This window comes from Carettochelys insculpta, chromosome 15, assembly GCF_033958435.1.
Source record: "Carettochelys insculpta isolate YL-2023 chromosome 15, ASM3395843v1, whole genome shotgun sequence".
Classification (NCBI taxonomy): domain Eukaryota; kingdom Metazoa; phylum Chordata; order Testudines; family Carettochelyidae; genus Carettochelys; species Carettochelys insculpta.
In genome coordinates this window covers 29,311,978-29,325,588 of record NC_134151.1, presented here as the reverse complement: position 1 = coordinate 29,325,588, position 13,611 = coordinate 29,311,978, and the positions used below count along the sequence as shown (strand labels likewise).

At 46.0% G+C, this 13,611-nt stretch overlaps 1 protein-coding gene across 3 annotated transcripts in view; it reads right to left on the bottom strand.

Moving 5' to 3' along the window:
• The window catches only part of PKD2L2 (polycystin 2 like 2, transient receptor potential cation channel), a 31,210-nt gene extending 19,364 nt beyond the window's left edge, over positions 1 to 11,846 (bottom strand). For all 3 annotated transcript variants that reach the window (XM_075010015.1, XM_075010017.1, XM_075010016.1), the window contains exons 1-5: positions 11,726 to 11,846; positions 10,564 to 10,665; positions 9,101 to 9,234; positions 2,134 to 2,390; positions 178 to 399 (exon numbers count right to left, since the gene is read on the bottom strand). In XM_075010015.1, the coding sequence (XP_074866116.1) occupies positions 178 to 399; positions 2,134 to 2,390; positions 9,101 to 9,234; positions 10,564 to 10,665; positions 11,726 to 11,801 (791 nt within the window). In that variant the 5' untranslated portion in view covers positions 11,802 to 11,846. The remainder of the gene's footprint in view (positions 1 to 177; positions 400 to 2,133; positions 2,391 to 9,100; positions 9,235 to 10,563; positions 10,666 to 11,725) is intronic.
• Positions 11,847 to 13,611: the final 1,765 nt, after the last annotated feature.

Sequence of the window (13,611 nt, the reverse complement as noted above, 5' to 3'; positions counted from 1 at the left end):
AGGGATAATCCTCTGCAGAACCGCATTTGCTTCTGTTTTAATAATTAGCTGTCGTACCAACTGCTGGATGAGAAACAGAAGAGGGTGTGCTGGAGATAAACAGCCTTTTATTTCAGCTTTCCCAAGACTAATGCCTTAGTAAATTGGATTTTAGAGGGAGAAAATGTAAGCACTGACCTGACTACACAGAAGAGGTTTATGTTAGCATTATACACTGAGAAGTCAATAAATACAACTCTTGTCCCTCTAGTGAGCCAGCCATTACGTCTGAGAAACTCAAGCTTCCTTACACTCTCACTCTTCGATTTAGGTAAGGTGAACATAAATCCTCCACTGCTGTATAGGGCAATGGCTCCCCAGTGCCAGGGAGCTAGCGAGGAGGCAGAGGAATAGGTCCATCTGTTGGATACAAGGAAAAAAAGTAGGTCAGCCCATGGGAAATTGGACTGCAAGAAGTTTTTATTGCATGGGTGTCCAACCTTTTGGCTTGCCTGGGCCTCATTGAGTGAAGATAGTCTTGGGCTGTGTACAAAATATATAACATAGTTAACGTATATAAATCACATAGTAATGTTAAAAGTTTACGATCTTGTGGGGCCGCATTACTAGCTGTCCAGGGCCGCATGCGGCCCGCGAGTCGCAGGTTGGACTCGCCTGTTTTATTGTATCTGATTCGTTTCCACTTCTCCATGTTAGACTCTTGAATACAGGAAAGATGTAATACAGAGTTACCCTTGGAATGTTTACTTATATTTCATTTGGCTAGTCAAAGACAGATATTTACGAGGTTGAATTTTTCCCGAGATAAAGCAAATGAAGTATTAGCTTCAGCCTTCTATAACCAAATAGAAAATCTCACATTTACACATAGATTATTGCTACTGTAGTAATTCAATTTACATTCTTTGAACATTGCTTTAAATATTCTTAAGTAAAACTGGTAGTAGTGGCTGAAGAAATCTGTTGGGGGAGGGAAGACTCTGCCTTACCTCAACCTGCATGGTATTAGTATCAAACCAGAAGAGGTCAGCTCAAAACCAGGCCTCCAATAATTTGATGATTTTCTTCCGATGAAGGGAGCACACAACTTATGCCAATGCTGAACTTGGTCCAGAGTCCCCAGCTTTGATGCCGAATTCTATTGTTGTTTTTGTTGCCTCTGGCGTACACCACTGTATGACTTGCGAACCAGATCCAGCCTGCCAAATATTCTGATCTGGCCCATCTTGATATTCTGGGCCACAAATGTCCTGAGGCTTGGTGGGCTTCTTGCCTGCCGCATCCCCGCATGCTGCTCAAAGTGTTTGGCTGCTGGGGCCAACGTGTGCATCTCTGTGCAATGTGCACCCCTTGGGGGGGGGGTTTCTGTATGCTGCTGTGCCCCCAGCACAATCCTCACAGCTCCCATTGGCTAGTTTCTGCATGGCATGCACTGCACAGAAATGTGCATGCTGGACCCAACATCTGGCTACTTTGATCAAGATGTGGGGGAACAGCAGGTAGGAAGTCTCCACTAGGGACGGCACCAGTGGCTGACCAGAACCTATACCTGACATCCCCTCCCACACTCCAGTTCCCCACACAAATCCTCTGCACCCCATCCTGCACCCGTACCTCTAGTCACAACTTCCTCACAGACTCTGCACCTGCCCTTACACCTCCCCAGATCATAATCCTCTCCTGCACCCAAACTCCAAACCTGAACCTCCTCATCACGCCAACCCCTATCCAGAGCTCACTCCTGTACCCAGCTTCTGTCCCAGACCCTCACCCCTACGTTAATAGCATAGAAAACTGTGGCCTCTGACCACTTACTAAATTTTTGGAGTGCCCCCACCCAACAAAAACTATTGCCCACCCTTGATGTACATTCAAATAATTGGGGCTGCACTAAAATAAATCAGTGAAGAATTTGTCTGATTTTTGTGCTTGTGTATAATCTGCACAGTAAAGCAATGACAATGGCTATTGTACTGAGCATTTTTCAGGTTTTATGGGTAGAATTTGGAAAAAATCTATGGGAATTAAGTGTCCAACTTCCATTGAAAGTCATGGGCTTTAAAAAAACCCTACATGTGTTGTAAATCAAAGTAACCAGTAAGAAACTCCAATGTAAAATACTACAGTACTTACATAGACCCATTCTTTAGACCGAAATCAGATCTGTCTTCAGCCGCATAGCGGTATTCCTGATAACACTCTTTCAGAAATGTTCGGAAATAGGGATATATGGAGCATGTATTGTTGCGGACTTTTAGTTGACGAATCTGGGCTAATCCTAACAGTAAGTTCTCATAGTAAACATGACTGCTGTTTTTGTGGCTGATCAATGTCTTGTTGTTGTACCATGTGTCCCAGTACAGACCATCCAGAAGGGGTCCTTCTGCAAACTACATAACACAATGAGATTAGATAAGAGAAGCTGGTAAGGCCACACATACTGTACATTTTTAAGATACCAATCTGCCTTATAGGGCGCTTGGACAAAAGCCTAAAAATTACAAATCTAGTCTAGCTGTTTTCCAGGAGCTAAGAAAAATGTAGACTGATAATTTGAAACATGTCCAGAGAAACACCCCCTCCTGGGAAGGCTTGTTCAAACTGGTTCCAGAGTTTGAGACAAAGAAAGTACTTTCGGGTAAATAGCCTGAGCTGGAAATGACTCTGGGCCTTTCTTCTGATCCAGCAAACAGGTAGCAGCTTTTGTCCAAGGAAGGTCTCAAATCCTTCCTGGGAAAGGTTGGAAGGGCTTGAGGCCCCATAAGATGGATGTCAAGTATCAGAGGGGTAGCCGTGTTAGTCTGGATCTGTAACAGCAACGAAGGGTCCTGTGGCACCTTATAGACTAACAGAAAAGTTTTGAGCATGAGCTTTCGTGAGCACAGACTCACTTCATCAGATGCTGGTCTTGGAAATCTGCAGGGCCAGGTATAAATAAGCCAGAGCAAGGGTGGGGATAACAAGGTTAGCTCAGTCAGCAAGGGTGAAGCTTACTACCAGCAATTGATCTGGAGGTGTGAACACCAAGGGAGGGGAAGCTACTTCTGTATTTAGCCAGCCATTCACAGTCTTTGTTTAAGCCAGAGCTGAGGGCGTCGAATTTGCAGATGAATTGTAGCTCAGAAATTTCTCTTTGGAGTCTGGTCCTGAAATTTCTTTGCTGTAGGACAGAAATTTCAGGACCAGACTCCAAAGAGAAATTTCCGAGCTACAATTCATTTGCAAATTCGACGCCCTCAGCTCTGGCTTAAACAAAGACTGTGAATGGCTGGCTAAATACAGAAGCAGCTTCCCCTCCCTTGGTGTTCACACCTCCAGATCAACTGCTGGTAGTAAGCCTCACCCTTGCTGACTGAGCTAACCTTGTTATCCCCACCCTTGCTCTGGCTTATTTATACCTGGCCCTGCAGATTTCCAAGACCAGCATCTGATGAAGTGAGTCTGTGCTCACGAAAGCTCATGCTCAAAACTTTTCTGTTAGTCTATAAGATGGATGGATGATCTTAGGTAAGCCTTTTGCCTGCGTATGATATCTTTTATTGTTTTTAACACATTTTTTCTTAGTATTTTCACCTTTAGGAACAAATGTGTTTGCTTAGAAAGAGCTGTGTGGTAACTTGTAACTGTTGGTAGTCATGTTGCTCACAGACTTTGAAGAGAAAGCAAAGTGCAAACACTGGCATGGTTGCCCATACTGTCTTGCTGGGAATATTACAGTGTTGGCAGGGATCTGTGCAGCCTGGAGGAAAAAACCCAAGTAGAAGGGAGAAAGACGTAGGTTTCTGCCCAACAGAGATGTCTGGAAACCTAGAGTGGGTACCCTTGTTGGACCATGGAGGGAGAATATGGGTGCAGTTGTCCTGAATGATGACAGTTACATGTGGTTCTGTAATGATCGTGTGGTTACTTGGGATAAAATTGGACTTTCCACAAGCCAGTTGTGATATGTACTTATGGCTTTGCTTCTGGCTTACACTGATCAACAGGGACTTTCTGAAGGTCCCATCCGTAGGATGGCTTTTGATCCTCCCCTATCTAAGTGCTACTTGGCTGCTGATTTAAAAAAAAAAAAAAAAGTTACATCTTGGTTGAGTGCAAGTGAAAATCAATAAAATGTGACTGATGCATGTTGGTACTGAAATGCATATTACAATTTGCCCTGTCTTTTGCAAGATTGATACTTTGCATTAATAAATGTGTTGTGCTGGGGGAACTCAGAATTGTGCAAATCCAAGTTTTGTTAGAGATGCAAAGAATAACAAGGAAGTGTTCTACAAATGCATTGGAAGAAAGAGTGAGACCAAAGACAGGGTAGGACCCTTACTCAATGAGGAGAGAAACAATAACAGAAAATTTGGAAAAGGCAGAGTTGCTTGAAAACATCATTTTGGTTTTCACCAGGAAGATGAGTGGTAATTAGATGCTTATCCAAGTGAATGTTAATGAAAAAGAGGTAAGATCAGAAACTAAAATAGGAAAAAAACAAGTTATTTAGACAAGTTTGATGCCTACAAGTTACCAGAGCCTGATGAAATGCATCCTAGAATACTCAAGGATCTGGTTGAGGAGATATGAGTCTTTTGTTGTGGAGCTCAGGAGAGATTCCAGAATACTGGAAAAGGGCAAATATAGTGCCCATCTAGACAAAGGGAAATAAGAACTATCAAAGGGATTATAGACAGGTCATCTTAAATTCTGTACCAGGAAACATAATGGAGCAAATTGGTCACAGATGGCAGAACATGGAACAATGGTCTCAAGTTGCAGTTGGGAAGGTCCAGGTTGAACATCAGGAAAAACTTTTTCACTAGGAGGGTGGTGAAGCATTGGAATGGTCTATCCAGGGAAGTAGTGGAGTCTGCATCCCTGGAGGTGTTGAAGTCTCGCCTTGACAAAGCCCTGGCTGGGCTGATCTGATGGGTTTGGTCCTGCCTGGGGCAGGAGGCTGGACTTGATGGCTTTTTTAGGTCTCTTCCAGCTCTATTGTTCTATGATTCTGTGAAATAATTAAGAAATCAAATTACAAACATCTAGAAGATAAGATAAATTATAGCATGGATTTGCTGAGGGCAAAATGTGGCAAACTATTCTGATAGCTTTCTATGGCAGGGGAACAAGCCTTGGGGATGGGGAGAAGTAGTAGAGGTGGTATAGATAGACTTTAGTAAGGCTTTTGATACAGTCTCTCACATGACTTTCTAATTTAAAAAACTAGGGAAATACAATCTAGATTGAGCTACTATAAAGTGAGTGTGTAACTGGTTGAATAACTGTTTCCAGAGAGTAATAATCAACAGTTCACAGTCATGCGGGAAGGGCATAATGAGTGCAGTTCTGCAGAGAGAAGTCTGGGTCCAGTTCTGTTCAACATGTTCCTCAGTAAATTTGCTGAAAGGTATTGCAAGTGCTTTGGAGGATAGGATTACAATTCAAAATTATCTGGACAAACTGGAGAAATGGCCTTAAATAAATACGATTAAATTCAATGGGAATAAATGCAATGTACTCCGCTTAGGAAGGAACAATCCATTGCACACATACAAAATGGGAAATGACGGGCTAGGAAAGAGTACTGTAGAAAGGGATCTATGGGTCAGAGTGGACCACAAGTGAAATATGAGTCAACAGTGCAACACTGTTGCAAAAAAAGCAAACATCACTCTTGGATATATTAGCAGGAATGTTGTAAGTAACAAAAGAGAAATTTCTTCTGTTTTACTCCACACTGATTAGCCCACAACTGGAGTACTATGTCCAGTTCTGGGTTCCACATTACAGGAAAGATGTGAGCAAATTGGGAAAAAGTCCAGAGAAGAGCAACAAAAACAATTAAAAGTCAAGAAAACTTGACCTTTGAAGGAAGATGGAAAGAACTGGGTTTGTTTACTCCTGAAAAGAGAAGGCTAAGAGAGGACATGAAAATAGGGAGGGAAAAAATTATTCTCCTCCTTAATCCCTGATGATAGGACAAAAAACAATGAGCTTAAATTGCAGCAATGGAGGTTGAGATTGCACATTAGGAAAAACTTCCTGTCAGGGTGATTAATCACTGTGATAAATTGCCTATGAAGGCAGTGGAACCTCGATCATTGGTGATTATTAAGAGCAAATTAGATAAATCAGTCAAGGATGGTCTAGATGATGCTTGGTCCTGCCATGAAAGCAGGGCTCTAGATTTGGTGAGGTCTTGAAGTCCCTTCCAGTCCTTTGAGTTTATGATCAAAGGGGAAGTATTGATCCTTATAATTAGATTCCACTTATTTTAAATCTCAGCTAGGGAAAAATAGACCTAGAACTACAATTTTTGTCTTCCAATGCTGCAAACTGAGATGACTCCCCCATCTAGTGGTAAAAATCTGTATGAGCATCTTGCCAAAGCTGAGGGTCAAAAGTAATGCGTACACTTCAACAAAACAACCCTGGCTCCCTCATGTCAGCTGACTCAGGCTTGCAGGGCTCAGGCTGTGGGTATGTGATTGAGGCTCAGAGTCTGGACTGCAGCCTGAAGCCAAACATCTGCACTGTAGTTTTTGCAGACTATGCCCTCTGAGCCCAAGTCAGCTGGTATGGGCCAGCTGCAGGAGTTTTACCACAGTATAGAAATACACATAGCATATCTCTATACTGAAGAAAAATCCACAGCAGCAAGGCTCAGAGCCTGAGTCAATGACTTGGAACCATGCTATGCCCCCAGGGATGGCCATGAGTGTAGATGTTCCCTCTCGGGCCGGAGTCCAGAGTCTGCAATGTGGTGAGGAAGCTAGGTCTGAGAGCAAAGCTCTGGTCTGAACAGGAATTTCCGCACTGCTACTTTTATCCCCATAGCATGGTTAAGAAGACTATAGCAAGGTCCTGCAAAATGCAGGGCCTGAGGCAGCCACCCTCAACCCACCCCAGAGATGAGTAAGAGCCCAAGAGCCCAGTTGACTCAGACTCTAATGTGATGTCTACACTACATGATAGTCAATTTTTAAGGCCGCTAGCTCAATTTTACATCACTGTCTTCGCTGTGAATGCTATTAAGTCAATTCTTAGGGCATGCTAAAGTCGATATTACACCCACCATGAAAGTCAGCATAGTGCCAAATTCGAATTTAAAAGGTCAGATTAATGCTAGCATGAAAATGCAATTTATTTAAATTCACTTTATTGGCCTCCAGATGCCAGAGTTGTCCTGCATGTATTCCACAATGCCCCATTGTTGTTCGTTCTGGCCACTTCTGCCGCTCTCCAGGTGCACAGGAAGTAGGTAAGAGGAAGCCCCTGAATTTGAATTCGGCATCAGGGAACTGAAGTGGGCACTTGGGTCCATTTTGAATTTATTTCTTTATGATCAGCTCGGTGATTGCATATTAACCATGGAAAAAATAGCCCCAGCATGGGGTGGCAGCTTCTTCACTGCACAGGATATAGCAGAAGAGGCTGAGATTTTTTTTCAGCATTGGTGCCATTGCCCACGCGACGTGCTGGCTAGGCTGTGGGGGTCATGCTTGTATGAGAGGCCAAGAAACTTCTTTTCTGCAGTTCACCTTTGTACAGCACCCCCACCCCAACCATACACACACAGGTGCCCTGCAGTCAGGGGTCTATCCCTCACCCAACCACATCACATGGCTAGCCCCTGACCCAAAGGAAGCATGTGCCTGTGGTGCAGTGCAGATCATGCTGCCACACAGCACCATGTCCTAGCTTGCATGCAGTGAAGGCTCGAAAGGTGGGAAACATTTTTGGGAGCTGGCTGTCGCCGGGGGAAGTCACCCCCGCCCCAGATTTCATTTTCAGGGGATGGGTGTCACCAGTGGGAAGATGGGGAGACTGGATGGCCCCTCATAGACAACACGAGCCAGGAAGCTTGGTCTTTGTTATATTTTCTGTGGGGCAGCATGCACCAGGGGGCTTGCAGAAAGCCCCTAATGGGCCATCTCAGCCAGCCCTTTGTCTACATCCGCAGCCCCCTCAATGCTGGGGAGGGGGCTGGATATCACAAGCTGTAATCTGTTCCCATAATATTTTCAGAGATGTTTCATCTGCTTTTTGTAAAATCGTCCATATTTCAGTTATAAAACTTGACATTTCAGTTAATTTGGCAATCTGTGATATCAAGGAGGGGAAAGCAGACTAGGGACCAATTGAGATGGCACAGTCACCTGGGTGATCCCAGGGCAGCATGACAGTCCCCTGCCTGGCACACAAGTTGGCTGATCAGGCAAAAGTCATACCTAAAGGGAGTAATGTGAAGGTGTTCTTTCAATGGGGAAAAAGCAGCTGAGCAACCAGTTTACAGGATTCAGTCACCTTCTGAAGGGATCCTATTTGGTTTTCTTTCACCTGGGATTCCCTACTTTTCCTTCTTTCCTTCTGAAAAAATGGCCGTTTGCTTCCCACAGAAGGGGAATGAGGGCAATGCAATGTGGGAAGATATCACATACCCACAACTACTTGCAGAGCATATTTTTCCCAGACTGCACTTGCAAAAAAAACCTCAGAATGCTTTGGGGTTGAGGGAACTGTGGGATAGGTTCCCACAATGCACTTCTGCACGTTGTTTGGTGATTTAGTGTGGCAGCACTGACTTGACTTTGCAGGGAGGTGAGGATACTGAAATTCAAATTGAAAATCGAGACAACTGCAACACCAAAGTAATCCCTTTTATGTTTTCCTCTGTTTATCCCAATCCTGAGACAAAGAGCAGTAAAGAACAATTATGTAGCATCCCTTCCTGTAGTTGGGTTACTCGTCAGTGCCTCACTGTGTTCATACCACAAAAAAGCAGTCATGTAGCACTTCAAAGACTAGCAAAATAATTAGTAGGTGATGAGCTTTCATGGGACAGACCCACTTCTTCAGATCTGGAGATCTGTTCAGACTATCCAAAATACTTATATTTTTAAGTTTGTAAAAGATCTGAGTACAAAATTATTCACCCCTTCTCCAGCTGGTGAGATCCTACGCTACAGTAACTGCTGGTGAGATGTGTACCACCACACTTCTCCTGATTTGGATAAGTCTTGTATATAAAATGTTCTACTATTACTAACTCCTTTGGCTGCACAATAACACTAGTCAGCTCCCAACTGAACAGTTAAAATTAGAACCTTACCTTCCAGAAATCAACCATGCTGCCTATGGTCTTGAAGGAAGTTCTGTCTGACTCAGACACAGGGGTTTCCAGAAAGAGATCTGACATAACCTTGTTCAAGTAATACATGTCTGTGCTCACCATACCAAATGTCACTAGCAAGAAAGAAAAGGCTTGATTGTAAAATGATATCTGAAGATGAAGTCAGGTGAAGATGCCAGGAGTACCGTATTATGACAGTGTGGCTTATATCAGACTAAAAAAATAGTATCCTGGAAACACAATCTAAAAATGGTCTGTTGAAATCAAATGAAGATCATGTACTTTCAGCTAATATCCTTTTAAACAGATAAGCCTCTAAGGGTACTTGTTTATCCTTCTAATAAATATATTGAGGTCTTGCATGCATTACAAAGTGCCAGTGCTCATTGCTTGCAGTATACTTAAATCAAATCAAAGGAAATATGTTTAAGCCCCAAAGGGGTGTGTAATATCTTCCAATTCCATAATGCCTTTCATCTAAATTAATTTTACTGTTATGGTTGAGATCCTGTTGGTACTTCAGTTGTGCTTTACTTCAGGTTTACAATGGGGTACTATCTTTAACTGCTATTCTGGAAGAAAAGTTTTGTCACGGCACTTGCAAATGAAACCACACTGAAAGTCAAAGGGGTGAGAGATATGTGTATGTGTACGCTACTGCACTGCATTGTCTGGTGTAGGTGTGCCATGCTGAGGGGAAAACACCCTCCTGTCGGCCTAATTACTCCATCTAGAACTCTAGGGCTACGTCTACACGTGCCCCAAACTTCGAAATGGCCACGCAAATGGCCATTTCGAAGTTTACTAATGAAGCGCTGAAATGCATATTCAGCGCTTCATTAGCATGCGGGCGGCAGCAGCGCTTCGAAATTGATGCGGCTTGCCGCCAGGCGGCACATCCAGATGGGTTCCTTTTGGAAAGGACCCCGCCTACTTCGAAGTCCCCTTATTCCCATGAGCTCATGCGAATAAGGGGACTTCGAAGTAGGCGGGGTCCTTTCCAAAAGGAACCCCGTCTGGACGTGCTACCCGGCAGCAAGCCGCGTCAATTTCGAAGCGCCGCTGCCGCCTGCATGCTAATGAAGCGCTGAATATGCATTTCAGCGCTTCATTAGTAAACTTCGAAATGGCCATTTGCGTGGCCATTTCGAAGTTTGGGGCACGTGTAGACACGGCCTAGGGGATAGGTGGAAGCTACGCAGGTGAGACGACACAGTGGTGTGGACAGTATTTTCACTTGATTTAACTTATGTTGTTTTCACACCCCAAGCAACATAAATTAGATCAACTTATGCAGTACTGTAGACCAGTCCTGAGTGATGGTAACTCTTAGCATTCCTAGTCCAATGTGATAAACCGAAGGAGGTTTAGCTCTCTCTTTGTAAGCCAAAAATATTTGCAAACACTGCTTTACAATTCCTTTAGTTCATTGGTGGACTTACATATACATAGGTCTGCTAGGAAAACGATATAGATTAGCAGTTCCTGAAGGGTAGTTTTCATTTCTAGCTCTCCACTATAGCTGAGGCGAGGTTTCACAATACCTAACCGTGTGAAATAAAAAGAATGAAAAAGAAAGGCAAGGAAGCAGAACAGGTATACATAGTCACAGAAAGAATTAAAACCAGGTTCCAACTATACAGGGGAAATCCTCAGGCCTTTTAGCATTTCTAAAGTGAAACCCCTTCAAGCCTGAAGTGTCCCAATTATATTTTGAAATCTATATGCCAAGAGAGAAAGGGACTTTCAGATTAAAGGAATGTACATGCTCAGTGGACTTTCCCTGAGGTGAGGGACTGGCTGTGGCATGAGAATGAGGTGGATGCTGCTTTTTCATCCTCCTTTTTTTTTCCCCTCAATAAGACATCCTTATAGCTCTGACTGTTGTCAGGGACCTAGCTGGAGGGAGAGTGCCTACTACAGTAGGGCTTTACAAACACAGTCAATTACAGGCTGGCTTGGGGAGGTTCAGGAGGCACTGTGCCAGGCCTGAAATTGCCAAGGATATGCAGGGTGAGGGGTGCCACAAGGGTGAAGACGGGTCTGCAGGGGCCTGGAGGAGTTGAACAGGGGAGAGGCAGGTTGCAACTTCTAGGCTGGACATGGCAGGGATGGGCTGCGCTGGGTTCATAAGGGCAGCAGGGGCAGGGATAGACTCCACATCCTGCGAAGGAGCATGGTAGCTGGGTGAACAGGAGCTGGGCTAGGACTACCTCGTTGCCTGGGCTGGGGGAAGCTCAGGGTGTATAGAGGAGGGCTGGGCTAGCTCAGTGCCTGGGAGGGAAAGGGAGCTGGGGGAAGGTGTATGGAAGGGGCTGGGCTGGGCTAGCTCTAGGGGTACTCAAAGGGGGGCTGGGCTAGCTTGGGGTGCCTGGATTGGCTCAGTGCTTGGGGGGAGGGGAGCACGGGCTGTGTGGGGGCTGAGCCAGGACTAGGAGGGCCTGGGGGGAGGGGGGGCTGATCTGGGCCAGGACTGGCAGTGGTGGTGGTGTGGGGGAGCTGAGCTAGTTCCGTGCCTGGGAGAGGGGGCGGGCTGCATCTGGGGGCAGAGGCGGCGGTGGCTGTTCGGGGAAGCAGGGCGGGGTAGCCAACCCCCTCACCCACCGCTCAGTCTGCGGCCCCCGGAGAGCCGCCGCTCGGGGCGGGGCTCCGCCGCCTGCAGGCCGCCCGGCCGCTCCATGGCGGCGCCGAACCGCCGCGGGGCTCGTGCCGCGCACGGGAACCACCTGCCCGCGAGCCCGCGCCGAGCTCGGCGGGCGGACCCCCAACGGGCGGTACGGCGCGGGGCGGGGTCCGGGCCCAGCGCGCGGCTGGGGGCGGGGCCTGGGCCCGCCTCTGGCCAGAGCAGCGAGGCGGAGCTCTGCCTGAGGGGGGCGGGGCTGCGGCGTCTCCCCGGCGGAGGTGGGTGTGGTGCTGCCTTGGTGAGCGGGGCTGCAGGGCTGGACCTGCGGAGAGCCCGGGGGCGCGTTCCCGGCACCAGGATCCTCGGACTTTGCCTGGCGCTGCATGTGTCTGTTTAACAGCAGTTGGTAAATTCACTCACTCGCACACTTCATAGAGCTGGGAGGGACCTGGGAAGGTCATCGAGTCCTGCCCCCTCTCTCTTGGCAGGACCGAGCACCGTCCCTTACATACTCGTTGCCTGCTTGGGCATCTGGTTTTGATGAGTGAAATGGGCATTGCTGTTCGTGTGAAACTGGGGTTTAAGGTGTTTTCAGGGTAGGTTTTGAGTGTGCGATGTCACAGGGAAAGAGGGGAAAAGTGTGTGTGTGTGGGTGGGTGTGGGTGTGGGTGTGGGTGTGTGTTTTGTTAAGGAATTAAAGGCCCGAAGGGACCTTTGTTAGCATCTAATAAATTTCAGAATAGCACCTATGATTTGTTTAGCTCAAAGGGATTCCCGGGTGTGAACGTGAGGTAAGAATGGCCAATACTGGGTCAGACCAAGCTCCGTCTAGCCCAGCATCCCGCCTGCCAACAGTGGCCAGGGCCAGGTGCCCCAGAGAGGGTGGACAGAAAACAATGATCAAGTGACTTGTCTCCTGCCATCCGTCTCCAGCCTCTGACAAACAGAGGCCAGGGACACAGTCCTACCCCCTGACAAATATTTTATATATTGCCAAGTACCTTTTGACCTTTTGCAATTTCAAGAGGGTCAAATGACTGATGAAAATCTTGTGTGATGACGGGGTGGGAGGAGAAGAGAGCACAAGCAGACTTCAGTGAGCGCTGAATATACAAACTATTGCTTTGGGCTTGTCCTTTTCATCTGAATGCATGCACAGAGGTCCTATTTGTTCTCTCTAGCTCTCTTTTTAAATCCAAATAAAAATGTGTTTGTAATTTCCTCAGGTGGTTAAATACACACATTTCCACATTTTGGCAACCTTTGTTTCTAACGGAGAACCACTCAGGGTTTTTTGTTTAGGCTTTGATGCAGCCACTGGCTGTTAATTTATAGCATCTGCTTAAGATGCAATAATTGAGCTCTGAGTCCACTTCCATTGATGCTGGTACTCCACCAAAATGAGAAGGGTAGCCAGCATTGATGGGAGAGGAGCCCCCATCAACATTACTTACTGCAATGTCTTGCATGTAGTATGTCAACTTCAGCTAGGCTCTTTATGTAGCTGAGGTGGATAGACGTTGAAAGTAAAGTGTAGATAGGGGCTACGGCTACACTAACCTGCAAGATCATCCTGCTCCGGGTTGATTTTCTGGGGTTCAGTTTTGCACATGTAGTAGAGATGGGCAACATCAACTTCTTAGGGTTTGCAGTCAATGCCTGTACTCCTCGTGAGATGCAAGGAGTAAGGGAGGTCAATGGGAGAAACTCTGTTCAACCTTGTTCAGTATGGATGGCCAAGTAAGCTGAGTGCGTGAAGGTTGAATCTAGTTATGCGGTTGTCATAGCTAGAGTTGTATATCTGCAGTTGGCTTACTTAGCACACTTAAGCTATGTCTACACTTGGCAGTCTGCTCCAGTGTCATTA